Source organism: Gorilla gorilla, chromosome 9, assembly GCF_029281585.2.
Source record: "Gorilla gorilla gorilla isolate KB3781 chromosome 9, NHGRI_mGorGor1-v2.1_pri, whole genome shotgun sequence".
NCBI classification, from domain to species: Eukaryota; Metazoa; Chordata; class Mammalia; order Primates; family Hominidae; genus Gorilla; species Gorilla gorilla.
Genome location: NC_073233.2, coordinates 24,935,407 through 24,960,668, shown reverse-complemented (window position 1 = coordinate 24,960,668; position 25,262 = coordinate 24,935,407). Strand labels below are relative to the sequence as shown.

The following is a 25,262-nucleotide window of genomic DNA, read 5'->3' as shown; positions in this document are numbered from 1 at the left end:
TGGTACAAATAAGTATGATACTGCATTTTCTTTCAATTATATTCTTCATGTAGTCTTTGGAAGTAATTTGAAATTGAGCTCTCTAGGGTTACCCAAGTCCCAGAACCCTGATGACAACTGCCTGTACAAAGCTGCTCCCTCCAGGTTTTGGAGCCAACTGTTTGCTCCCTGTCTTTTTATAGTTGTTTCCCACTTGAGAAAGTACAGGAGGAGCTACTAGCAAGTGATTGGGGCATTATTTCCAAGTCCCTTCCTATTACAGATTTTTATGTTATATTTATTTGTAGTTTTGCCTGTTTTTGACTTTCATATAAGTTGAATCATACTGTATGTAATCTTTTGTGACATGCTTTGTTTTAACCAATATTAAGTTTTAAAAAGTCATCCACATTGATCTATATAACTGTAGTATTTGTTTTATGTCCTCATGTTATGTAATTTTGTATTCTGCATTTTTCATTGACCATTATATTGAGCATTTCTCCATGTTAAACCATTTTCAAAGTACATGGTTTTTAATGGTTACCTGATGACAGCATAAGGATATTGCATATTGTATTTACAAATTGCCCTAACGTAAGACATTTAATGATGAACATCTTTAAATGTAAATGTTTGTATATATCTAATATATCTTTGATAATTTCCTAATGATAAATCTCTTGGAGTAGAATTATTGGACCAAAGGTTTTCAATATTTTAAAGATTTTCTTATATATTACTAAATTGGCCTCCAAAAGGGTACACAAAATGATACATTTCTATAATCAGTAGAAATCAGTGTAGGAGGGTACCTATTTTTCAGTGCCTTTTCTCTAATAGAAGGTATTATCCTTAAAACAAACCTTTGCTTATCTTCTATACATTGGTTTAGACAGATGTATAGTATTCTCTCATTTTTGTAAATAATTAAAAATCTGTATAAAAGGATAATTTATAATATGTTTATATGAGGCCAGGCGCAGCAGCTCACACCTGTAATCCCAGCACTTTGGTAGGCCGAGGCGGGTGGATCACGAGGTCAGGAGATCGAGACCATCTTGGCTAACGCGGTGAAACCCCGTCTCTACTAAAAATACAAAAAATAAGCCAGGTGTGGTGGTGGGCGCCTGTAGTCCCAGCTACTCGGGAGGCTGAGGCAGTAGAATGGTGTGAACTCAGAAGGTGGAGCTTGCAGTGAGCCGAGATTGTGCCACTGCACTCCAGCCTGGGCGACAGAGCGAGACTCCACCTCAAAAAAAAAAAAAAATATGTTTATATGTACCAGAAAGCTAGTAGGGCTGGAGGACAGGGGTATGTTGGAGTCCAGTGAGGTTGGAGTAAAGAATGCCTTAGGATTATCACTTTTTATTTTATAGACAGCTTATAAAAAGGTGTATAATTGTAGATGCATTTTACTTTGTTTTATGGTTTTCTATATTTTTATATAGAAAACACTTAAAAGGAAGAAAAAAGAAATAGAAAAACAAAGGACATACTTCGGATTATCAGTAGTAGGAGTTGACATTTTACTTTGTGAACATTTATGTTATTTGCATTACCTGATGATTTAAATAAGATTGCCAGTTAAATGTGATGAATGGGGCATAATAAAAATTTGTCAGTTGGAAGGACAAAAATGGATCTTACTCTTAATTTTCAGTTGTTTGGTTATTTGAGAAATTGAAATCATTTTCATTTACTTATCAATCATACATTTCTTCCTTTTTGAATTGTCTGTTTCTCTCCTCCATCCATTGTTACACCCTTCTTTAAACAAAACAAAACTATCCTCGAGTAGTATTTTGACATCTGTACCATGTTGCAGGAATTCATGTATCCTGTTTCTTCTCTCTGGTTTTCATTGGCATCTCTTTTCATAATTTTGTTTGTTTAATAAATCCTCGGGGATAGTCTTATAATCTAGTGAAAGTTGTGTTTAATTTTAGTTTAGACAGTTCTGATTTTATTTTACTGTTCTGAGCCTCTTTATTATAAGCTAAAACTAGTCTCTTTTTTTGAGACAGGGTAATGCTGTCTTCACCCATGCTGGAGTGCAGTAGCACAATCATAGCTCACTGTACCCTCAAATTCCTGGGCTTAAGTGAGTTTCCCACCTCAGCCTTCTGAGTAGCTGGGACTACAAGCATGGTCTACCATCCACTACTAATTTTAAAATTTTTTGTACAGACAGGATCTCCCTATGTTGTCCAGGCTGGTATTGAACTCCTGGGATCAAGGCATCCTCCCACCTCAGCCTCCCAAAGTGATGCGATTACAAGTGTGAGCCACAGTGCCCCCACTTAAAACCAGTCTTAAAAAGACATTACATTATTTAAATTGCCCTATTTAAAAGTACTGCAGCACCTTTAAGTTCCACATGCAGTTGGAATTATAATTATGTAGCATAATTTTATAGAACTTTGGAGCTAGAAGGAATCTAGAGGTCATCTAAGCCAGGGTTTGCAATTTCTCTAAGAGATTCAGAGGGCCGCGTTAGGCCTATGGAATTTGTTTGAACAGCACAGTTCATTTTGTTTTACCTTGTTTTGTTTTGTTCTTAATGTAAATTTGAATGCCTATCGGCATGCTGTTTCCAATTTGCCACAATAACCGTCTCTCCAGATTTTCTTGTACTTGCCAGCTTCACACATTTAATGTTATCTGCTTGGTCCCCAAAGGTATTTGAATTCTTGGCCCTAATAGCCTCTTCTTACTTTATAAATAGTGAAACTCAGACTCTGAGAAATTAAGCACTTTTTAAATGAGCATACTACTAAATATTCCTAAGAATAATAATAAACATCTGTTTTACACTCACGGCATATAGTTTGCATTCATTGACTCATTTATTGCTCATAACAACCATTTGGGATTTATTATTCACTTTGTATTACTGATGACACTGAAGCTCAGAAAGGTTAGTGAATTTCATCAAGGTTGCTTAACCAATTACATTAAAAGAATATAGTACCAGATTAGATACTATTAGTGTTAATTTTCTGATTTGATAATGGTTAAAAGGAGAATGTCTTTTTCTTTTAGGAAATATACATTAAAGTACTTAGGGGTAAAAGGACATCATGTTTGCAGTTTACTTGTTCAGTTTGTTCAGAAAAACTAGAGAGAGAAAGACTAAACAAGCAAATGTGATCAAATGTTAACATTTGAGTAATCTAGGTGAAGAGTATATGTATTATTTTTGCAACTTTTCTGTAAGTCTGAAATTATTTCAAAATGAAAAGTTAAAAAAAAAAAAAGGAGAGTTCCTAAACCTAGGTATTCGGCTATTAAGCATATTCATGCTATTTTTCTACTTTTGGGAAATGTTGAATTAGCATTTCTTCTTCCTTTATTTTTCAGTTAAAAGTATTCGATAATTTTTCATGAAAAGCATCACAACAGTTAAAAGTATCATATAATGTGTATGATGATTTTTGAAAAATGAGAACATGATTGAATGCTTCTTTTTGACTAACTCTAAAAGAATGTATAGGTTAAAAAAGATTTTTTGTTTGTTTTGTTTGGAGATGAAGTCTCATTCTGTTGCCCAAGCTGGAGTGTAGTGGTGCAACCATAACTCACTGCATCTCAAACTCCTGGGCTCAAGTAATACTCCTGCCTCAACAAAGGTAGTATTCTTCAGCAAAATTTTTGCGTAACTTTTCTGTTTTTTGTGTATTCTACAGCCTAAATCTGTCATTGTTGGATTAATTAAAGAAATGATTGCCAAGTTTCAAGAGGAACTTCCCATGTATTCTCTATCATCATCTGATGAGGCACGGCAGGTAGACTTGCTAGCCTATATTGCAAAAATCACTGAAGGTTTGTATATTTGTCAGGCAGATTATCTTGAGAGTTATGAGTTACCAGTTTCTCACTAAACTCCTTTACTTTCTGCCACTTGATTTTTATAAATAAATTTGTGTGCGTATGTACATCTGTTTTTGAAATAAGAAATTCCTGTGCCTCAGGCCAGGCGCGGTGGCTCACTCCTGTAATCCCAGGACTTTGGGAGGCCGAGGCAGGCAGATCACCTGAGGTCAGGAGTTGGAGACCAGCTTGGCCAACATGGTGAAACCCTATCTCTACTAAAAATAAAAAAAAGTAGCTGGGCGTGGTGGCGGGTGCCTGTAATCCCAGCTACTTGGGTGGCTGAGGTGGGAAAATTGCTTGAACCCAGGAGGCAGAGGTTGCAGTGAGCTGAGATTGAACAACTGCACTCCAGCCTGGGCGACAGAGCAAGACTCCATCTCAAAAAAAAAAAAAAAGAAAGAAAAAAAAAAGTAATTCCTTTGCCTTTATCACAGGGTATTACCATGTAATTCCAATAAATATTATTTATTTTTTTATTTTTTTGAGATGGAGTCTCGCTGTGTCACCCAGGCTGGAGTGCAGTGGTACCATATGGGCTCACTGCAACCTCTGCCTCCTGGGTTCAAGCGATTCCCCTGCTTCAGCCTCCCGTGTTGCTGGGACTACAGGCATGCCCGGCCAATTTTTGTATTTTTGATAAGAATGAGGTTTTGCCATGTTGGCCAGGCTGGTTTTGAACTCCTGACCTCAGGTGATCCTCCCGCCTTGGCTTCCCAAAGTTCAGGGATTACAGGCATGAGCCACCAGTCCTGGCCAGGTTTCTTAAAGTGTAAAGAATTGGTCTTAAACAGATAAAACAATTCTTGTTCAAAACCACTTGATGTATATTAATGATCCCAAACTTTTTTTCATGATATGTATATGTAGCTTGTTGGCTTATTCAATATATTGGACCAGAATATCTATGATTCTCATTAAGAATAAAGGCAAATACCTATGTTTGAAACATTTTGGTAAGGTGTTAGACATATTTTTTTATTGTAGACCAGAGCAATGAGTTGGAATATTTTTCAGAATTATGGAAATCCTACTTTTTTAGAGTCTTATACAATATTTTAAAAACGTTTAGAAAGATTCTCTTTAGAAGGATAATTTCTATTTAGTCGACTATTTAATAGGAAACATCTGTCTTCCTTGCATTCGTTTGTTCAGTAGTATTTTTTGCCCATTATGGACTAGCGCCATATTTTCTCTCTAAGCTATGAAGCCTGCTATATATTTTTTTAAAAGATCCTAAAAAAATTCTTGATATTTTTGAATTCTCAGGATAATCCACCTTTCTTTCTAGGTGTTTCAGATACAAATTCAAAGAGCTGGGCAAATCATGAGAATAAAACAGTCAATAAAATTACTGTGGTTGGAGGTGGAGAACTGGGTATTGCCTGCACATTAGCAATTTCAGCAAAGGTATGTAAACATAGTGGTTATAAATACATCTGTCATAGTGCCACACTTCTAGGCAGGTTGTGTTTTACACACCAAAAAATGCCTTCATTTTGTCATGTGGGAAAACCTTATTTTGGCTTAAAATATATTTAGTAAGTTGACAAAAAAGTTGAAAGCTTTCATCAGTGATGTTGCCTTTTAATTAGTAGGCTTAAAAAAGGGGATTTGAACAATGGGCTTATCCTCATCCAAGGGAAAGCTCAATTTGACATTCATATGACTTAGTCACAAATTCTTTTGTATTTTGTGAATCATGCCACTTTAATTAAACTCTTATTTAATATAATAATTTTAGCTCTTTCTAAAATTGGCTTTTTTTTTTTAAAGATGGCCTTTTCTTACATAATTACTTTCTTTTAGGATCACAGTTTCTGAGTTGATATTTTATACTAGTTTAGGGTTTGTTTTTTTCATCAGTCCTTTTTACTAGTGTCTGCATAAGTTGTTTGCAGGAAGGCTTAAATGCCCTTCCAGAGAGGTTCAAAAGACCTGCCTGCCTCCCTCCAGAGCCTAGTAATCATGATAACAGCATGTCTTTTGTCATTTGAGAGATGTAGCCCTGAATAGAATAGCTGTCCCTCTATATATTTATTTGGTGGCTGGCATTAGTTTTTCTTTTCTATATATATTTGATTGTTTTGCCATCTAAATTCTTCCCTTTCCATTTAAGACTCACATATGTCTTGGAGGTGGGTTCTACTGCAGCAAATAATTAAATTATATCCATGGAGCTAGAATATCTTAAAAACTGGCTGCTCAGAGTTAAATATGCCAACTTTTGGCATGCTATAGTTTTATTTCTTTCACCCTCCATTTGAATACACTATTACCTCTTTTTTTTTTTTTAGGTGGAGTCTCGCTCTGTTACCCAGGCTGGAGTGTAGTGGTACAATCTTGGCTCACTACAGCCTCCGTCTCCTGGGTTCAAGCGATTCTCCTGCCTCAGCCTCCAGAGTAGCTGGGACTGCAGGCATGCGCCATGACGCCCAGCTAATTTTTGTATTTTTAGCAGAGACAGGGTTTTGCCATGTTGGCCAGGCTGGTCTCGAACTTCTGACCTCAAGTGATCCACCTGCCCTGGCCTCCCAAAGTGCTGGGATTACAAGTGTGAGCCACCGTACCTGGCCTGCTATTACCTCTTAATTAGAATTTGAGTTGTATTCAGTCTTTTGTCACTAAATAAATGCTTCTATAAACATTTCAAGTTGCTTATTTTCTCATCTGAATTTTTATTTGGTCATACATTATTTTATTTTATTTAGACAGGGTCATGTTCTGTTGCACAGGCTGGAATGCAGTGGTGCAATCTCAGCTTACTGCACCCTCCACCTCCCCAGCTCAAGCCATCCTCCCACCTTAGCCTCCCAAGTAGCTGGGCCTACAGGCGCCAGCCACCATCCCCACTAATTCTTGTATTTTTTTGTAGAGACAGGGTTTCACCATGTTGCCCAGGCTGGTCTTGAATTCCTGGGCTCAAGCAATCTTCCTGCCTCAGCCTCCCAAAGTGCTGGGAGTACAAGCATGCCCCACTGCACCCGGCCTGGTTGTACATAATTTTAAAAAATAGTACCTAGTGAGTCAGAGGGCATGAATGGTTTTTATAGCACTTATGACATAGTGCCAGATTGCTCTTCGGAAAGGCAGAACTAATTTGTGCTGCTAATAACATGCACATCAACCTGATTTTTGACATCCCTAACAGTACTAAGTTTTATTTATTTGTAATTATTTGTCTTTTTTTTTTTTTTTTTTTGGTAAGCACAAGAAGGCATCTGAAAGTCTGAAAGTCATGGTTTTTCATTTTTGTTTTTGAGACCAGGTTTCTCTCTGTAGCCCAAGTTGGCATGCACTGGTATGATCATGGCTTACTGCAGTCTCTATCTCCTGGGCTTAAGAGATCTTCCCACCTCAGCCTCCTGAGTAGCTGGGACCACAGGGGTGTGCCACTACACCTAGGTAATTTTTAATTTTTTTTGTAGAGATAGGTCTCCCTATGTTGCCTAGATTGGTCTTGAACTCCTGGTTCAGACTATCTTCCTGCCTTGGCCTCCCAAAGTGCTGGGATTACAGGCATGAGTCACTGCTCCTGGCCATGTTTTCAAACTGTTAGAAGAATCTCACTGTCATTATTTGTCTGTGAATTGTCTGGGTGGAAAATTTGCTGTTTTTCAGCTGGGCCCAGTGGCTTACACCTGTACTCCCAGCACTTTGGGAGGCCAAGGCAGGAGAATCAGTTGAGCCCAGGAGTTTGAGACCAGCCTGGGCAACACAGCGAGATCCCCATTTCTACAAAAAAAAAAATTTTTTTTTTTCTTTGGAGATGGAGTCTCGCTGTGTCTCCCAGGCTGCAGTGCAGTAGCATGATCTCAGCTCACTGCAACCTCCATCTCCTGGGTTCAAGTGATTCTCCTACCTCAGCCTCCTGAGTAGCTGGGATTACAGGCATGTGCCACTACACCCAGCTAATTTTTGTATTTTTAGTAGAGAGGGGGTTTCGCTATGTTGGCCAGGCTGGTCTCGAGCTCTTGACCTCAGGTGATCTGCCTGCCTCAGCCTCCCAAAGTGCTGGGATTACAGGTGTCAGCCACTGCATCCACCCTACAAAAATTAAAAATTGGCTAGGTGTAGTTGGTGCACACTGGTAGTCCCAGCAACTTGGGTGGCTGAGGATTGCTTGAGCCTGGGAGGTTGAGGCTGCAGTGAGCTGCGATTGTGCAGTTGCACTCTAGCCTGGGCGACACAGTGAGACCCTGTCTCAAAAAAAATTCTGTTTTTCTTTTTAGACATTAATATTTTGATACAAAGTACAGTATTCATAGGCCACTATTATGACTGCAACAGTGATAGCACTCATAATAGTGGCAACAAAAGTGGTGGTAGCAGCAGTAACTAACCTTTACAGAATGCTTATTAGGTACCAGGCACTTGTCTAAACACTTGACTCTTTTTTTTTTCTTGAGATGGAGTCTCACTCAGTCACCCAGGCTGGAGTAGGCAATCTGCCCGCCTCGGCCTCCCAAAGTGCTGGGATTACAGGCGTGAGCCACCGTGCCTGGCCAGTGGTGTGACCTTGACTCACCACAACCTCTGCCTCCCGGGTTCAAGCGATTCTCCCACCTCAGCCTCCCAAGTAGCTGGGATTACAGGTACATGCCACCATGCCCGGTTAATTTTTGTACTTTTAGTTGACATGGGATTTCACTGTGTTGGTAGGCTGGTCTGGAACTCACTCCTGACCTCAGGTGATGCACCAGCCTCAGCCTCCCAAAGTGCTGGGATTACAGGCATGAGCCACCGTGCCTGGCCCACTTGACTCATTTTTACAACAACCCTTTGTTTAGGTACTGTTATTACTGACATTTTACAAATGAAGAAACAAAGGCATAGGGCGGTTACCCAAGTTGCCCCAAATTACACTGTTAATAAATGATGAAGCGAGAATTTAAAGACCAGGTAATCTGTTTATCAGAGCCTGTATTCTAGATCCTTACTACACAAAGTGTGGCTTTCAAACTAGCAGCATTGGTACCACCTGAGTTCTTGCTAGCAATGCATAATCCAGGACCCTTCCCAGACCTACTGAAACAAAATCTGCATTTTTTTTTTTTTTTGAGATGGAGTCCCGCTCTGTCCCAGGCTGGAGTGCAATGGTGCAATCTCCACTCACTGCAACTTCCACCTCCCGGCTTCAAGAGATTCTCCTGCCTCAGCCTCCCGAGTAGCTGGGACTACAAGCATGCGCCACCAGGCCCGGCTAATTTTTGTATTTTTGGTAGAGACAGGGTTTCACCATGTTGGCTATGGGGCTCTCAAACTCCTGAACTCAGGCAACCAACCTGCCTTGGCTTCCCAAAGTGCTCAGATTACAGGGCTGAGCCACCATGCGCGGCCAAAATCTGCATTTTAATAAAATCCCTGGTGATAATATATGCTTCACTGATTGATTACATGGTGACATTTTAAAACTTTTTCAATCTCTGCTATAAACTACTATATTATCTCGTTGTTACTGATGAACGTTTTGTTGTTCCTAGTCTTATGAATATCCTTAATATTGTATTCTTTTACACATGTACTGATAAATTTGTAGGATGATTTCTATGAATGAATTGATGGATTCAAGGAGTTAATGTTTTAAATTTTTGATAGAAAATTGTCAAATTATCTTTTATTAATTATACGTTTATTCCCATACCCATAATATGTAAGAATACTTATTTTCCTACAACTACTGCTAAACTTTTGGATTTTTTGTGCCTTATAAATGAAAATGGTAACTCATAGTTTTCTTTGCATTTTCCTTATGGGTATGGTTAGCAATAAAATTAATGTTTTAGAGGGGATTACTATATGCAAGCCCTGTGTCACATAATTAATCCTTACAACCTCATAAAGTAAGGCCGAATTCAGTGACTGTCCCGGTGTTACATAGCTAATACATAGTGTAGCAGGGTTATTTTCTTTCTGTGTGTGTGTGTGTGTGTGTGTGTCTGTGTGTGTGTGTCTGTGTGTGTGTCTGTGTGTAGAGACGGGGTTTTGCCATGTTGCCCAGGCTGGTCTGAAACTCCTGGACTCCAGCCTATGCCCATCCTGTCCTTCCAAACTGCTGGGATTATAGGTGTGAACCACCGTGCCCAGCCAGGGTTGTTTTCTTTACCATCACACTTTCTGTCTGATAGTCTGGTAGATCTTTGGGTACTTTTGCCCGTGAATCCTAAAATAGGAGATATCCTCAAGTCTCCTACTACTTTGAAGAAAGACCTTCCATAAAGGTAAACTGATTTTTAGGAGTTTCCATGCTGTTATTTACAGTCAGCCCACTGTGCCGCCCTATTTACAGGCATGTGGAGTATTTTCCGTGAGATCTCTGGGGAGAGTACTGCATGATAATAGGATTTGATTTTAGATTTTATAGCTATTATACTTTTTTTAAGAAAAAGCTGGCATTATTTTTTTAACTTTTCTGCTAGAAATAAGACACACAAATAGACCCAAAAGCACTTTCAGAATGAAAACGATAACATCAAAATGAAAACATAAATCAAGAGCAATAGCAGAAGTATTGAGTGCACCAAGTCATCTTTGTTAACTCATCCCATTAAAAGAAACCTGCAGGGGCCAGGCATGGTGGCTCATGCCTGTAATCCCAGCACTTTGAGAGGACGAGGCAGGCAGATCACTTGAGGTCAGGAGTTCGAGACCAGCCTAGCCAACATGGTGAAACCCCATCTCTACCAAAAATATAAAAAATAGCCAGGTGTGGTGGTGTGCGCCTGTAATCCCAGCCACTTGGGAGGCTGAGACAGGAGAATCGCTTGAACCTGGGAGGTGGAGGTTACAGTGAGCTGAGCTCGTGCTACTGCACCCCAGCCTGGGCGACAGAGCAAGACTCCTTCTCAGAAAAAGAAAAGAAAAGAAAAGAAAAAGAAACCTGCAGACGTGGGCACGGTGGCTCACACCTGTAATTCCAGCACTTTGGGAGACCAAGGCAAGCACATCACCTGAGGTCAGGAGTTCGTGATGAGCCTGGCCAACATGGTGATACCCTGTCTCTACTAAAAATACAAAATTAGGTGGGCATGGTGGTGCATGCTTGTAATCCCAGCTATTTGGGAGGCTGAGGCAGGAAAATCACTTGAACCCAGGAGGCAGAGGTTGCAGTGAGCCGAGATTGTACCATTGCACTCCAGCCTGGGCGACAAGAGTGAAATGCTGTTCTCGAAAGAAACCTGCAATCTGTGACTTGTGAGTTAAGCCCTGTTAAAGCTTTTAGTAGTCAAGCCTAAAGGATTACTTATTGAAGTTCATAATTTCTTTTTTTTTTTTTTTGAGATAGAGTCTCGCTCTATCGCCCAGGCTAGAGTGCAGTGACACAATCTTGGCTCACGGCAACTCTGCCTCCTGGGTTCAAGTGATTCTCCTGCCTCAGCCTCCTGAGTAGCTAGGATTATAAGCATGTGCCACCATGCCTGGCTGGTTTTTGTATTTTTAGTAGAGGCGGGGTTTCGCCATGTTGGCCAGGCTGGTCTCGAACTCCTGACCTCAGGTGATCCGCCCGCCTTGGCCTCCCAAAGTGCTGGGATTACAGGCCACCAAGCCCGGCCAAAGTTAATAATTTCTTGCTTGCATGTCACTTTTATTGCTATTGTGTTACTTACTCTTCTTAATACTAAAAGACAGTGTATGAGGCCTGTTTATTGTCCTTTAGTCCTCATTGTTGAATGAATTTAAATTGAGTCACTGCCCATGTTCAGTGTAATGTTCTTTCTCTTACCGTACAGGGCGTTGCAGACAGGCTTGTCCTCTTAGACCTCTCAGAAGGGACTAAAGGAGCCACGATGGACCTTGAAATCTTCAGCCTTCCTAATGTGGAGATCAGCAAAGGTCTGTTTATTCTGCTTAAAGATGTTTGCCTTATTAGATCTTCATTTTTGACTCCTAGAATGTTAATGCTGGAAAGCACCTTAAAGATCACCTTGTCCAAGTCTCTCATTTTACATATTGGGAAACTAAGATTGAAATAAGTTAAATGACTTACTCAAGGAGTCATTCAGGGATTTTAACTGACTATATTAATAGGAATCAAATGAGCAAATAATTCAGATTTATTCAGATTGCTCAGAAGGAGTTATTCTTTGTTTTTGACTTATACCTCAAAATAAATTTATCTCTGATTGCCTCTTTTCTTAGAATATATTGGTTAAGAGCATTGGCTTTAGAGTTCTACAGATAGAAGTTTCCATCCCTGCTCTGCCATAATAGTGCTGACATTTGTCAGATTATATAATCTCTCAAACTTCAGTTTTTTCATCTATAAAGTAGAAATAATACCTGCCTTTTGGTATATAGCAAAGTGCTAAACCAAGAATAAGAAAAAAAATTTAGCTGGGTGTGGTGGCTCATGACTGTAGTCCCAGCTACGTGGGAGGCTGAGGCAGAAGGATTACTTGAGCCCAGGTGTTCAAGGCTGCAATGCACTAGGATTGTGACTGTGAATAGCCACCACACTCCAGCCTGAGCAACATATCGAGACCCTGTCTCTGAAAAAAAAAAAAAAAAGAAAAAAAGAAAAAAAATTCAGTTTACGTTCATTGCACTAAAAATATATTGTTAAAATAAATTTTAATAATAAAAAGATTTTCTATGTCAATAACATTTGAGTGGGCCGGGCACGGTGGCTTACACCTGTAATCCCAGCACTTTGGGAGGCCGAGGAGGGCGGATCACGAGGTCGGGAAATCGAGACCATCCTGGCAAACATGGTGAAACCCCATCTCTACTAAAAATACAGAAAAATTAGCTGGGCACGGTGGCGGGCGCCTGTAGTCCCAGCTACTCGGGAGGCTGAGGCAGGAGAGTGGCGTGAACCCGGGATGTGGAGTTTGCAGTGAGCCGAGATGCGCCACTGCTCTCCAGCCTGGGCGACAGAGTGAGACTCCGTCTCAAAAAAACAAAAACAAAAACAAAAAAAACCGTTTGAAATGTTAAATTTTCTATCTGTCTCTTTTTTTTTGAGTCGGGGTTTCACTCTGTCACCCAGGCGTGAGTGCAGTGGCATGATTCAGCTCACTGGAACCTCCACTTCCCCAGCTCAAGCTATCCTTTCACCTCTGCCTCCCAAGTAGCTGGGACTATAGGCATGCACCACCACACCTGGCTAATTTTTGTATTTTTAGTAGAGACAGGATTTGCCTTATTGCCCAGGCTGGTCTTGAACTCCTGGACTCAAGTGATCTGCCCGCCTCAGCCTCCCAAAGTACTAGGATTACAGTCATGAGCCACCGCACCCTGCCCTATCTCATTTTTTAATTAAAAAATTTGCATGTATTTTATAATGTACGTAACATATTAGTATAGACATATTTATGTAGGTAAATACCATATTTGGGGATGTGGAGTTGAAAGTATTTTACCAAGGACGCATGATCCAAAAAAAAGAAGAAAGGCCACTGAACTAGAATAAACATTTCCTAAAGCCTTTCTACCAAGTTATGGGTAAGGTCAGATTATAACATGCTATAGTTGTTTGGCTTTCCTTTGCCTTTCCTTAGGTCCCCTTTATTCCTTGACAATATTTTCCAAATAATATATAAAGACATACAGTACTACAAGCCTCAATAAACTAAGGAATCGTAGTCAGAAAAGTTGAAATTATACCTATCAGTTGTAAAAGTTAGGTGTAAAAGTTTTAGTAAGCCTTCGGCTGCCTGTAGGATACAATGAGTTCATTTTCCTTCTCTGGAAAGAGTACCATAGTTGCTTTAAGGATCTTTTTTGTAGGTCTCATGTAGAAGTTCTTTGGGGAACTGGATATTCTCTTGTGCCTGTGATTTTCAGGTACTGAAGTTCTTAAAGGACCTCTTAACTCTTCTAAATCACTTTAGGAGACTCTTCATTATATGGACTCTAGAGGTTGTGAGGCCACGTAGGACTGAAGAAATTGTTTCTTCCTGTGTGTCTCATTAACCATCAATAGCTATTGCTTCAGATAATTGAAAGACTAGAATCCTTGGAATAGATGTGTAGTGCATGGTGTGTGCCACCAAGTAGGGAGTCAGTAATTATCTGTTGAACGTTGAATGAGTGTATATCATCTTGGGGTAACTTTCATTCATGTTCCCCTTATTAATTGTGGTTGTACATTTTTTTTTTTTTAGAGACAAGGTCTTGCTCTGTGGTCCAAGCTGGAGTGCAGTGGTGCCATCATAGCTTATTGTAACCTCAAACTCCTGGATTCAAGCGATCCTCCCACCTCAGCCTCCTAAGTAGCTTGGACTACAGGCATGTGCCACCATGCCTGGCTAATTTATTTTCATTTTTGCAGAGACAGGGTCTTGCTATGTTGCCCTGGGTGGTCTTAAACTCCTAGCCTCAAGCAGTCCTCCTGCCTCAGCCTCATAAGTATCTGGGACTACAGGTGCATGTCACCATACCCAGCTTGGTTGTATATTTCTGATAGCATTTATTTAATTACTATTAGATGAAGTAATTTTATTTATTTGTTTGTTTATTTTTTTTAGACAGTGTCTCACTCTGTTGCCCAGGATGGAGGGTAGTGGCAGAATCATGGCTCACCGAAGCCTTGATCTACCAGGCTCAAGTGATTCTCCTATCTCAGCCTCCCAAGTAGCTGGGACCACAGGCATGCGCCACCACATCAGACTAATTTTTTTTTTTTTTTTTTTTTAGACAGTCTCGCACTTTCACCCAGGCTGGAATGCAGTGGCACGATCTCGGCTCACTGCAAGCTCCACCTCCCGGGTTCACACCATTCTCCTGCCTCAGCCTCCCGAGTAGCTGGGACTACAGGTGCCCACCACCATGCCCAGCTAATTTTTTGTATTTTTAGTAGAGATGGGGTTTCACCATGTTAGCCAGGATGGTCTTGATCTCCTGACCTCGTGATCCACCCTCCTCAGCCTCCCAAAGTGCTGGGATTACAGGCGTGAGCCACCGCGCCTGGCCCTAATTTTTTCATTTTTTGTAGAGACAGGGTCCCACTATGTTGCCAAGGTTGGTCTTGAACTCCTGGGTTCAAGCCGTTCTCTCTCCTTGGCCTCCCAAAATGCTGGGATTACAGGCATGAGCCACTGCACCCATCCTTAGATGAAGTAATTTTAAATGTAATGTTAACTGACTTCTCATGAATATATTCTGAGATATGGAGAAGTACATTAATAATTCAGGGAATTAAAGCTCATTTGGAAATTTTAGTAATGCCCCATTGTAACACACATAGATGATTGCAGCTGACTGATCATTTGATGTCTTTTTTAATAGCTACTATAACATTTTGGGGAGGGATATACATATATACATATGAGAATGAAAATTTACATACAGATACATACATACACAGTTATGCTTGTGTATATACCGACAATCTGGAGAAATACTAAGAAACTGTTAAGAAGTTGGGCACGGTGTCCCATGCCTGTAATCCTAGCACTTTGAGAGGCCGAGGCGGGTGGATCACCTGAGGTCAGGAGTTCAGGACCAGCCTGGCCAACATGGTGGAAACCCGTCTCTACTAAAACTACAAAAAATTAGCCAGGCATGCTGGCGGGTACTTGTAATCCCAGCTACTCAGGAGACTGAGGCAGGAAGATCACTTGAACCTGGTAGGCGGAGGTTGCAGTGAGCTGAGATTGTGCCATTGTACTCCAGCCTGGGCAACAAGAGTAAAAACTCTGTCTCAAAAAAAAAAAAAAAAAAAAATGGCCAGGCACAGTGGCTCACGCCTGTAATCCCAGCACTTTGGGAGGCCGAGGCGGGAGGATCACCTGAGGTCGGGAGTTTGAGACCAGCCTGACCAACATGGAGAAACCCCATCTGTACTAAAAATACAAAAATTAGCCAGATGTGGTGGTGCATGCCTATAATTCCAGCTACTCAGGAGGCTGAGGTGGGAGAATTGCTTGAACCTTGGAGGAAGAGGTTGCAGTGAGCCAAGATCGTGCCACTGCACTCCATCCTGGGGGCAACATGAGCGAAACTCCGTCTCAAAAAAAAAAAAAAAGAAAGAAACTATTAAGAGTAGTTGCTACAGGAATCAGACCGAGGGAATTGATTTTACACTTGTTTTTTGCATATAATAGTATATATATTTAAATCCTTTTATCTTTTTATTGTGCTCAAATACACATAACATAAAATTTACCATTGGTGACTTTAGGTACTCATTCACAATGTTGTGCAACTATCACCACTAATTTCCAGCATTTTCACCACCCCAAAAGGAAACTCTGTACACATTGAGCAATTACTCTCCATTTTCCCTTCTCCCAGGTTCTGGCAACTACTAATCTGTCTGTTCTGTGGATTTTCCTCTACTAGCTATTTTATATAAATGGAATCATATAGTATGTGACTTTTGTGTCACTTCGCATAATGTTTTCAAGGTACATCCATATTGTGGCACATGTCAGTGCATCATTCATTTTTGTGGCTAATGTTTCTTGGTATGGATATAGCACATTTTATTTATCCATTTATCAGTTTAATGGACATCGGGTTGCACTTTTTCGCTATTGTAACTAGTGCTACTATGAACATTCATGTACCAGTTTTTTTAATACCCCTTTTTGGTTCTTTTGGATATATATCCAAAAGTGAAATTGCTGGATTATAAGGTAATTTGATCTTTAACTTATTAAGGAATTAATTCTACACTTTTGAAGATGTTTATTAACAGTACATATAGCTCTAAGTAACTCTATTTCTTTGAAAACGTTCTACATAATATTCCATCATATGAGTGACTGTATTTCCTTTTTTCTTTTTTTTTTTTTTTTTTGAGACAGAGTGTTGCTCTGATGCACAGGCTGGAGTGCAGTGGCACAATCGTGGCCCACTGCAACCTCCGCTTCCTGGGTTCAGGCTATTCTCCTGCCTCAGCTTCCCAAGTAACTGGGATTACGGGAGCACGCCACCATGCCCGGCTAATTTTTTTTTTTTTTGAGACGGAACCTCACTCTGTCACCCAGGCTGGAGTGCAATGGTGCTATCTCGACTCACTGCAACCTCTGTCTCCTGGGTTCAAGTGATTCTCCTGCCTCAGCCTCCCGAGTAGCTGGGACTATAGGCGCATGCCACCATGCCTGGCTAACTTTTTGTATTTTTAGTAGAGACGGGGTTTCACCATGTTAGCCAGGATGGTCTCGATCTGCTGACCTTGTGATCCACCCGCCTTGGCCTCCCAAAGTGCTGGAATTACAGGTGTGAGCCACCGCGCCCAGCCTAATTTTTTTTCTTTTTGAGACCAAGTCTCACTCGTTCAGGCTGGAGTGCGGTGGTGCAATCTTGGCTCTCTGCAAACTTCACCTCCTGGGTTCAAGTGATTCTCTTGCCCCAGCCTCCCGAATAGCTGGGATTACAGGTGTGTGCCACCACACCTGGCTAATTTTGTATTTTTAGTAGAGACAGGGTTTCACCATGTTGGTCAGGCTGGTCTTGAACTCCCAACCTCAGGTGATCCGCCCACCTCAGCCTCCCAAAGTGCTGTGATTACAGGCATGAGCCACCGTGCCCGGCCTACTTTTTTAATTTTAATTTTAATTTTAATTTTTATTTTTTGAGACAGTCTTGCTCGGTTGCTCAGGCTAGAGTGCAGTGGTGCCATCTCGGCTCACTGCCACCTCCACCTCCTGGGTTCAAGTGATTCTCCTGCCTCGGCCTCCTGAGTAGCTGGGATTACAGGTGCACACCATCACACCTGGCTAATTTTTGTATTTTTAGTAGAGACGGGGTTTCACCATGTTGTCTCAGGCTGGTCTCAAAACTCGTGGCCTCAAGTGATCCACCTGCCTTGGCCTCCCAAAATGCTTGGATTATAGGCGTGAGCCACCGCACCCAGCCTTCGGGAAGATTTTTAATAGCTATCATCTTAGCACAGTTTTCTAGATTAAGGGTCATTATCATTAGTATGAGAGAACACACATTTCTAAAATTTTGGGTCATATTAAATAATTTGAAAAGAGTATATTCAATAATTTTTAGTACCGTAAGAATGGCTTAATGATATACCAGATAAATGAAAATATGTGTAGTGTCTTCAGTATATTCAGACTGATAGAGTAGCTAGAATATTTCAGTAGGTCTCCATGGTATTTACACATCATTATTTGATACAGAGTTACCTGGTCTTTCAGTATTTTAAATAATCAGCAGTGTTTTAAAATGAGTTCATATTTCATTCATCATAACATTGGCCTCATAATCCGAGAACAGTAGTATATTAAAGCATGAAATATTATTTACTGGGTCTTTTGACATACTTGATTTGATCATCCCTTAGTATAACTGTGACCAGCCTTTGGTTTAGGTTGTAGACCTTGGCTTAGCAGGAAGGATATAGTTTTTTCTGGGCTACCTATAGAAATGGGAAAGAGGTGAGAGGCTTGTGTCGTGGTAACACAGATGCTGACTGAGTTCTTGGCATGGGAGGAAACTTAGCATTATGCTAATGTCTAAGTGGGACAACTCATATTTGAACCAGGCAGTCTCATTCTGAAGCTCTCCTTACTAACCCTTGTACTACATTGTGTAATATATAGAGTAGGGACAATATCATGTTCACTTTTGTGTTCTTAGGGCCTAACACATTACCTGTGACATGACAGGACCTTAGTAGGGGTTTGTTGAATTCATTGTCGAATGAACTTTTATCCTGATCCTTTTTTTTTTTTTTTTGATGGAGTCTCACTCGGTTGCCCAGGTTGGGGTGCAGTGGCGCGATCTCAGCTCACTACAACCTCCTCCTCCCAGGTTCAAGCGATTCTCTTGCTTCAGCTTCCTGAGTAGCTGGGATTACAGGCACGTGTCACCACACCCGGCTAATTTCTTTTATTTTTAGTAGAGACAGGGTTTCACCATCTTAGCCAGGCTGGTCTTGAACTCCTGACCTCATGATCCGCCCACCTCAGCCTCCCAAAGTGCTGGGATTACATGTGTGAGCTACTGCACCCAGCCTATCCTGATCCTTAACCGTGTAATTTATAGCTTTAATAATCATGCTTAAAGTTCTTTCTAATTCTCTTTATAACTGTATAATCTTCTCCCCTTGTTAAATCATCAACTTGTAAGGGAAGACTTGAAGAGTCAAAGATTTTGAGTGCCAGGTACAAGGAACTTAGTTGCCTGTGGAGCAATGCTAACCAAACCTGGCCGTGCATCAGAATCATCTGGGGGTTTGCATTCTGGAAGCTATTTCCCCTTATATATTTAAGTAAAATCTTCAGAACATGGGCTAATCTGCATTTTTATTAAGCTTCCCAGGTTAGGCTTAGGCACCTAGCCTAGCATTTAAGAACTGCTGCAAGAGGTTGATAGAAATGGAAGACTCTATTTGGTCAGAAGCAGCTTAAAGTTTAGATAAAAAGACACATGCAATATATAAACAGTTATTCATGACAAGAGAGGGAGGAGGCACTATGTGATTAATGCCAAGAGAGTGGTCCAGACAGTGAGGACTCGAAGTTGGGTGGAGACAGAGATTGCTTTCAGCTGATTAGGATTGAGATAGTTGCTGGTTCTTCTGGGATTGGCAGAAAGCTGGGGGAAATGTTCCAATTGCTATGCGACTAGATCTTGGAGAAGGAAAGATGAGTAAGAAACAAATAATCCCTGTTCCCCCAGAGCTTGTAATATGTTTGATGTAGACAGTTAAGCAGATGTTTGTCAAACATGTGGTGAGTGCAGTGAGAATTTGAGCAAAAGCCAGTATCAGGAAAATTAGGTAGATATTCTAGGGAATGAGTATACACCAATTCAGCCTGCATCACAAGTTTATGTAGGAGAATTTAAAGAAATACTGAGCTGGGTGCTGTGGCATACACCTATAGTACCTCCTACTTGGCAGGCTGAGGCTGGAGGATTGTTTGAGCCCAGGGATTTGAATCCAGCCTTGGCAACATAGCAAGACCCCATGTCTAAAAGAAAACTTTAAAATATAAGAAATACTGGCTTTTAAACTCAAAGGAGGCCGGGCACAGTGGCTCACACCTGTAATCCCAGCACTTTGGGAGGCCGAGGCAGGTGGATCACCTGAGGTCAGGAGTTCAAGACCAGCCTGGCCAACATGGTGAAACCCCATCTCTACTAAAAATCCAAAAATTAGCTGGGAATGGTGGTGGGCACCTGTAATCCCAGCTACTTGGGAGGCTGATGCAGGAGAATCACTTGAACCTGGGAGGCAGAGGTTGCAGTGAGCCAAGATGGCACCATTGCACTACAGCCTGGGCGACAAGAGCAAAACTCCATCTCAAAAAAAAAATTAAATAAATAAAAAATAAACTCAGAGGAATTGATTAAAAGGCCTGAGAGCTTGATGGGAAAATCTTTGGGAGTAGGAAGCCTTTCTTGTACTTTTGAAATCATATTAGGGAATTACGCCTGTAATTCCAGCACTTTGGGAGGCCAAGGCAGGCAGATCATCTGAGGTCAGGAGTTCGAGACCAGCCTGGCCAACATGGTGGAACTCTGTCTTTACTAAAAATACAAAAATTAGCCGGGCTCAGTGGTGGGCACCTGTAATCCCAGCTACTAGGGAGGCTGAGGCAGGAGAATCACTTGAAACCGGGAGGCGGAGGTTGCAGTGAGCTGAGATTGCATACCACTGCACTCCAGCCTGGGCAACAGAGTGAGACCCTGTCTCAAAACAAAAAAGAAAAGAAATCATATTAGGTAGCCACTACTATGTTTACTCCTAAGTCAACCTTGAAGATGAGGAAGCTAAAGGAGCAAAGAAAAGAAATAATCACAATAGCCTGGGGCCAGATTGTAGAGTTATAAATTGAACTGTCCACTGATATTTCATAATATGGACAGACCACCTAACCTCTCCACATAACACTTTCCTCATCCTTATGAGGGTGTAGGACTAAGTTTCTAAATGTAGCATAGTGTTTAATAGCACTTTGAAGTCAGACTGCATGGGCTTAACCTCTGGCTCTACACTTCAGCTCTATGACTTTGAGCAGGTTATTTAACTTCTCTGTGCCCCAGATTTCTCATCTGTAAAATACTCCATTGTGTATTGTTGATTAGATTAAGCAAATAAATTTATGGAGAACTGTTAGAACAGTGTTTGACACATATGGAATTGTTAAGTATATCCCTTCCAGTTCTAATGTCTTCTAATTCTTGAGGTTTTGACTCATCACCAGGTATCCACTGTGAACCCTACAACATAGGAATTACTTAAGAGGACTCATGAAGAACCATAATTAAAATCTAGGACTTAGTGTTTAGATCTACCATCACTACAACTGTATCAGAATAGGAAGTAAAATTAGATAATGCATCTCCCAGTGGACACATTGCACAAGTGTTTCCTTCTGAAACTTGTTTAGAAAGATGGCCTTAGCCAGGTGCGGTGGCTCATGCCTGTAATATCAGCACTTTGGGAGGTCGAGGTGGGTGGATCACCTGAGGTTGGGAGTTCGAGACCAACCTCACCAACATGTAGAAACCCCGTCTCTACTAAAAATACAAAATTAGCTGGGTGTGGTGGCATATGCCTGTAATCCCAGCTACTTGGGAGGCTGAGGCAGGAGAATCACTTGAACCCAGGAGGCAGAGGTTGTGGTGAGCCGAGATTGCACCATTGGACGTCAGCCTGGGGCAACAAGAGCGAAACTCCATTTCAAAAAACAAAAAAGAAAGATGGCCTTAGAGGCTTAATTAGGAATATAAACCATGGAGTCTACTGTCTCCCTGGGAGGCTAATATTCATTTGTAAATGTTGACTGGACTGATGCCATTCTAATTACTTTATTATGGTTCTCTTATTTCTGATGTTGGTAACATCTGGCCACGGTTTGGGCATGTACTTACTGTAAAACACACTGTGCAATGGAGAGTAATATAGTTGTAACAGCATAACGTGTGCTGGAGGGTCAAAGGTGCTCTGGAGTCAGAGTGAACTCCATAGACTAGCTTTTCCTAAGTCATAACAGTTGATTACCTGTAGTTCCCATGGAAAGAAGTAGTTACCCAAGGACAGCTGGGCTTCCATATAAGGAAAGTCAGTTTAAAATGATCCAAGAGGCAGGTGTGGTAAAGTCTCAGCTTCTCAGGAGGCAGAAGCAGGAGGAGTACTTGAGCCCAGGAGTTTGAGTCCAGCCTGGGCAATATAGTGAGACCTTGTCTCTTTATTAAAAAAAAGCCAAGATATTTAATTTAGAGATTTTTGAACCACTCTTTAGAGTAGAATCCTTAATAAGTAAAACAGATTTTTAAAAAGCACCACTACTCTGCTTGGATAGGCCAAAGTAAGTGGCCTGGAGCTATGCTTACCAGCCTTCTTCCTACTTATTTCCACTCCTCCCTGATGGCCTCTGAGTTTCTTTCAAGGAACTTTAGGGCACCTAAGCTCACAGTTTAGGAATCAATGGTGTAATTGATGGTAGGTTCATTTTGCCTATAGCATAATATTTATTTTCCTTTAAAAATTGTAATTTATATAAAAAACTCAGTTCTTGTTTGTAGGTTTTAGATCCCATAATTTATTTTGATTATTACTATTGCTATCTTCCCCCCTGGGGATACACTCTTCCTTTTTTATTGAGACAGAGTCTCACTCTGTCACAAGACTCTGGAGTGCAATGGCGAGATCTCAGCTCACTGAACCTCCACCTCCTGGGTTCAACTGAATCTCTGCCTCAGCCTCCTGAGTAGCTGAGACTACAGTCACACACCACCATGCCTGGCTAGTTTTTATATTTTAGTAGAGACAGGGTTTCACCATGTTGGGCAGGCTGGTCTTGAACTCCTGGCCTCAAGTGATCCCCCAGCCTCAGCCTCCCAAAGTGCTGGGATTACAGGCATGAGCCACCACAGCCAGTCAACACTTACTCTTAATCCTCTTTTTGGAGGCAAACCTCTGCATTTTATATGCTTTTGTGGATCTGGGGTTGATTTATGGGGAGGCGTGCCTAAAAGCTCTCTTATTTGTTGAAAAGAACAACCTTTTAATCGTGAACTAGAACTTGATTAAAGCCTGTATCTTCAGCTCAGACTGTTTCTTTTCATTCACTAGATTTGTCTGCCTCTGCTCATTCCAAGGTGGTGATCTTCACAGTCAACTCTTTGGGTAGTTCTCAGTCGTACCTTGATGTGGTACAGAGCAATGTGGATATGTTCAGAGCCCTTGTCCCAGCTCTGGGACATTATAGTCAACACAGTGTCCTGCTCATTGCATCTCAACCAGGTAAAATGCTTTATTTTAAATTAAGTTGATGGTCCAGTACATCAGTAGAATTGCCATTACTGATAAAAACCATAAAACTTTAGGGCCGGGCACAGTGGCTCACACCAGTAATCCCAACACTGGGAGTCTGAGGCGGGCGGATCACCTGAGGTCAGGAGTTCCAGACCATCCTGACCAACATGGTGAAACCCCGTCTCTACCAAAAATACAAAAGTTAGCCAGGCATGGTGGCGGGTGCCTGTAATCCCGGCTACTTGGAAGGCTGAGGTGGGAGAATTGCTTGAACCCTGGAGATGGTGGTTGCAGTGAGGCCAAGATGGCGTCACTGAACCCCAGTCTGGCCGACAGAGTGAGACTCTGTCTCAAAAAAAAACCCAAAAACAAAATAAAAAACAAAACAAAAAAACCCTTTAAATTATAAAGAGATGGCTAGAATATTCAGCAAAATTGCCTATATAATAAACAGTGTAATATTATGGCAACCAGTTACTTGTTATGACTAACATTATCTAGAAGGTTCCAGCATACAATTTTTTAATGAAATATGCTATTATGTTCTAGGTTCTAAGCCATACCTTCCTCAGTGAGAAGATGTTTAAACTCCCAAGAGAAAAACACAATGACTTATATGCATGATATTTTGTTAATTCTGAAGTATCAAAAATGTTAGCATGCCAGAGTGCATTTTTAACATTTTGTATTTTGCAGGTTGTTTTGGAACTGTCGTACTCAAAAATAGAAATATTTTCAAAGAGTTAGTTTGTACTGGGCTCAAATTGGTGAACAGATTTTTTTTAAATGTTCCCAATGTAGGGGTATTGTATACATTTCACTTGTTTTTTTGTAGTAATTTGTTGAGGGACATTGATCTCTTTAATTCTCGACATCCTTTTGGAATGTAAGAAAAAAGTAGTTGTGTTTTCATTCATAATGTGACACTGAATCATGGTGGCATATGAATCAGTATTTTAATTTAAAGATAGAAATTCAGTTTAAGATAGATAGATGTAAAAGAAAACTCGATCAATAAGAAGAAATTATTTTTTAGTTTTTTGTACCAGTTTTTATCCTCACTTAACTGTTCTAGGAATTATCTATTTTCTACCCCTGACAATTTATATTTAACAATAAAATTTGACCAGGCATGGTGGCTCACGCCTGTAATCACAGCACTTTGGGAGGCCGAGGCAGGTGGATCACCTGAGGTCAGGAGTTTGAGACCAGCCTGGCCAACATGGTGAAACCCTGCCTCTATTAAAAATACAAAAAATAGCCAAGTGTGGTGGTGCACACCTGTAATCCCAGCTACTAGGGAGACTAAGGTAGGAGAATCCCTTGAACCTGGGAGGCAGAGGTTGCAGTGAGCCCACTGCACCCCAGCCTGGGGGACAGAGCAAGACTCCATCTCAAAAAACAAACAAACAAACAAAACACAGTAAAATGTATCTTGTTGAAACCTTGTTAGTGTTTCTAATGTACATTAAAAATATGTTATGGGCTGGACGCGGTGGCTCACACCTGTAATCCCAGCACTTTGGGAGGCCGAGGCAAGTGGATCATGAGGTCAAGAGATCGAGACCATCCTGGCCAACATGGTGAAACCCCGTCTCTACCAAAAATACAAAAATTAACTGGGCATGGTGGCAGGTGCCTATAGTCCCAGCTACTCAGGAGGCTGAGGCAGGAGAATTGCTGGAACCCGGGAGGCAGAGAGGTTGCAGTGAGCCGAGATCGTGCCACTGCACTCCAGCCTGGGCAATAGAGCAACACTCCATCTCAAAAAAGAAAAAAAAATATATAGATATAGATATAGATATAGATATAGATATACACACACACACATATACACATATATATACATACGTGTATATATGTGTATGTATGTGTGTATTATATGTGTATATATATAGTATATATATGTATATATGTGTGTGTATATATATATACATATAATGCCTCAGTGCATTGAGGACCTAATATACTTATTAAAATAATAAATATTTGTGAGCTAGGCTAGAAGTATATATTTTTTAACCTTTACATTTTTTACCTTGTATGCAATATTTAGTGGAAATCATGACCTATGTAACATGGAAACTGAGTACATTTCCTGCAAATCGAGTGATCGGAATTGGATGTAATCTGGATTCACAGAGATTACAGTATATTATTACAAATGTTTTGAAGGCACAGACTTCAGGCAAAGAAGTATGGGTTATTGGCGAGCAAGGAGAAGACAAAGGTAAGAAGT

The 25,262-nt window shown here is 40.8% G+C and overlaps 1 protein-coding gene across 8 annotated transcripts in view; it reads left to right on the top strand.

Annotated features, from left to right (window-relative positions):
• Positions 1-25,262, top strand: part of UEVLD (UEV and lactate/malate dehyrogenase domains) — a 58,886-nt gene that overhangs the window by 18,617 nt on the left and 15,007 nt on the right. For 6 of the 8 annotated variants that reach the window (XR_010135446.1, XM_004050795.5, XM_004050794.5 and 3 more), the window contains 5 exons: positions 3,669-3,804; positions 5,144-5,262; positions 11,583-11,685; positions 22,841-23,011; positions 25,080-25,253. Coding sequence is in view for 6 of the 8 variants with exons in the window: in XM_004050795.5 (XP_004050843.3) it covers positions 3,669-3,804; positions 5,144-5,262; positions 11,583-11,685; positions 22,841-23,011; positions 25,080-25,253 (703 nt within the window). In the remaining 2 variants the exon portion in view is untranslated. Of the gene's footprint in view, positions 1-3,668; positions 3,805-5,143; positions 5,263-7,120; positions 7,256-8,261; positions 8,448-11,582; positions 11,686-22,840; positions 23,012-25,079; positions 25,254-25,262 lie in introns of those variants that run through there. The other 2 variants (XR_008669783.2, XM_055355999.2) reach the window with 2 other exon arrangements.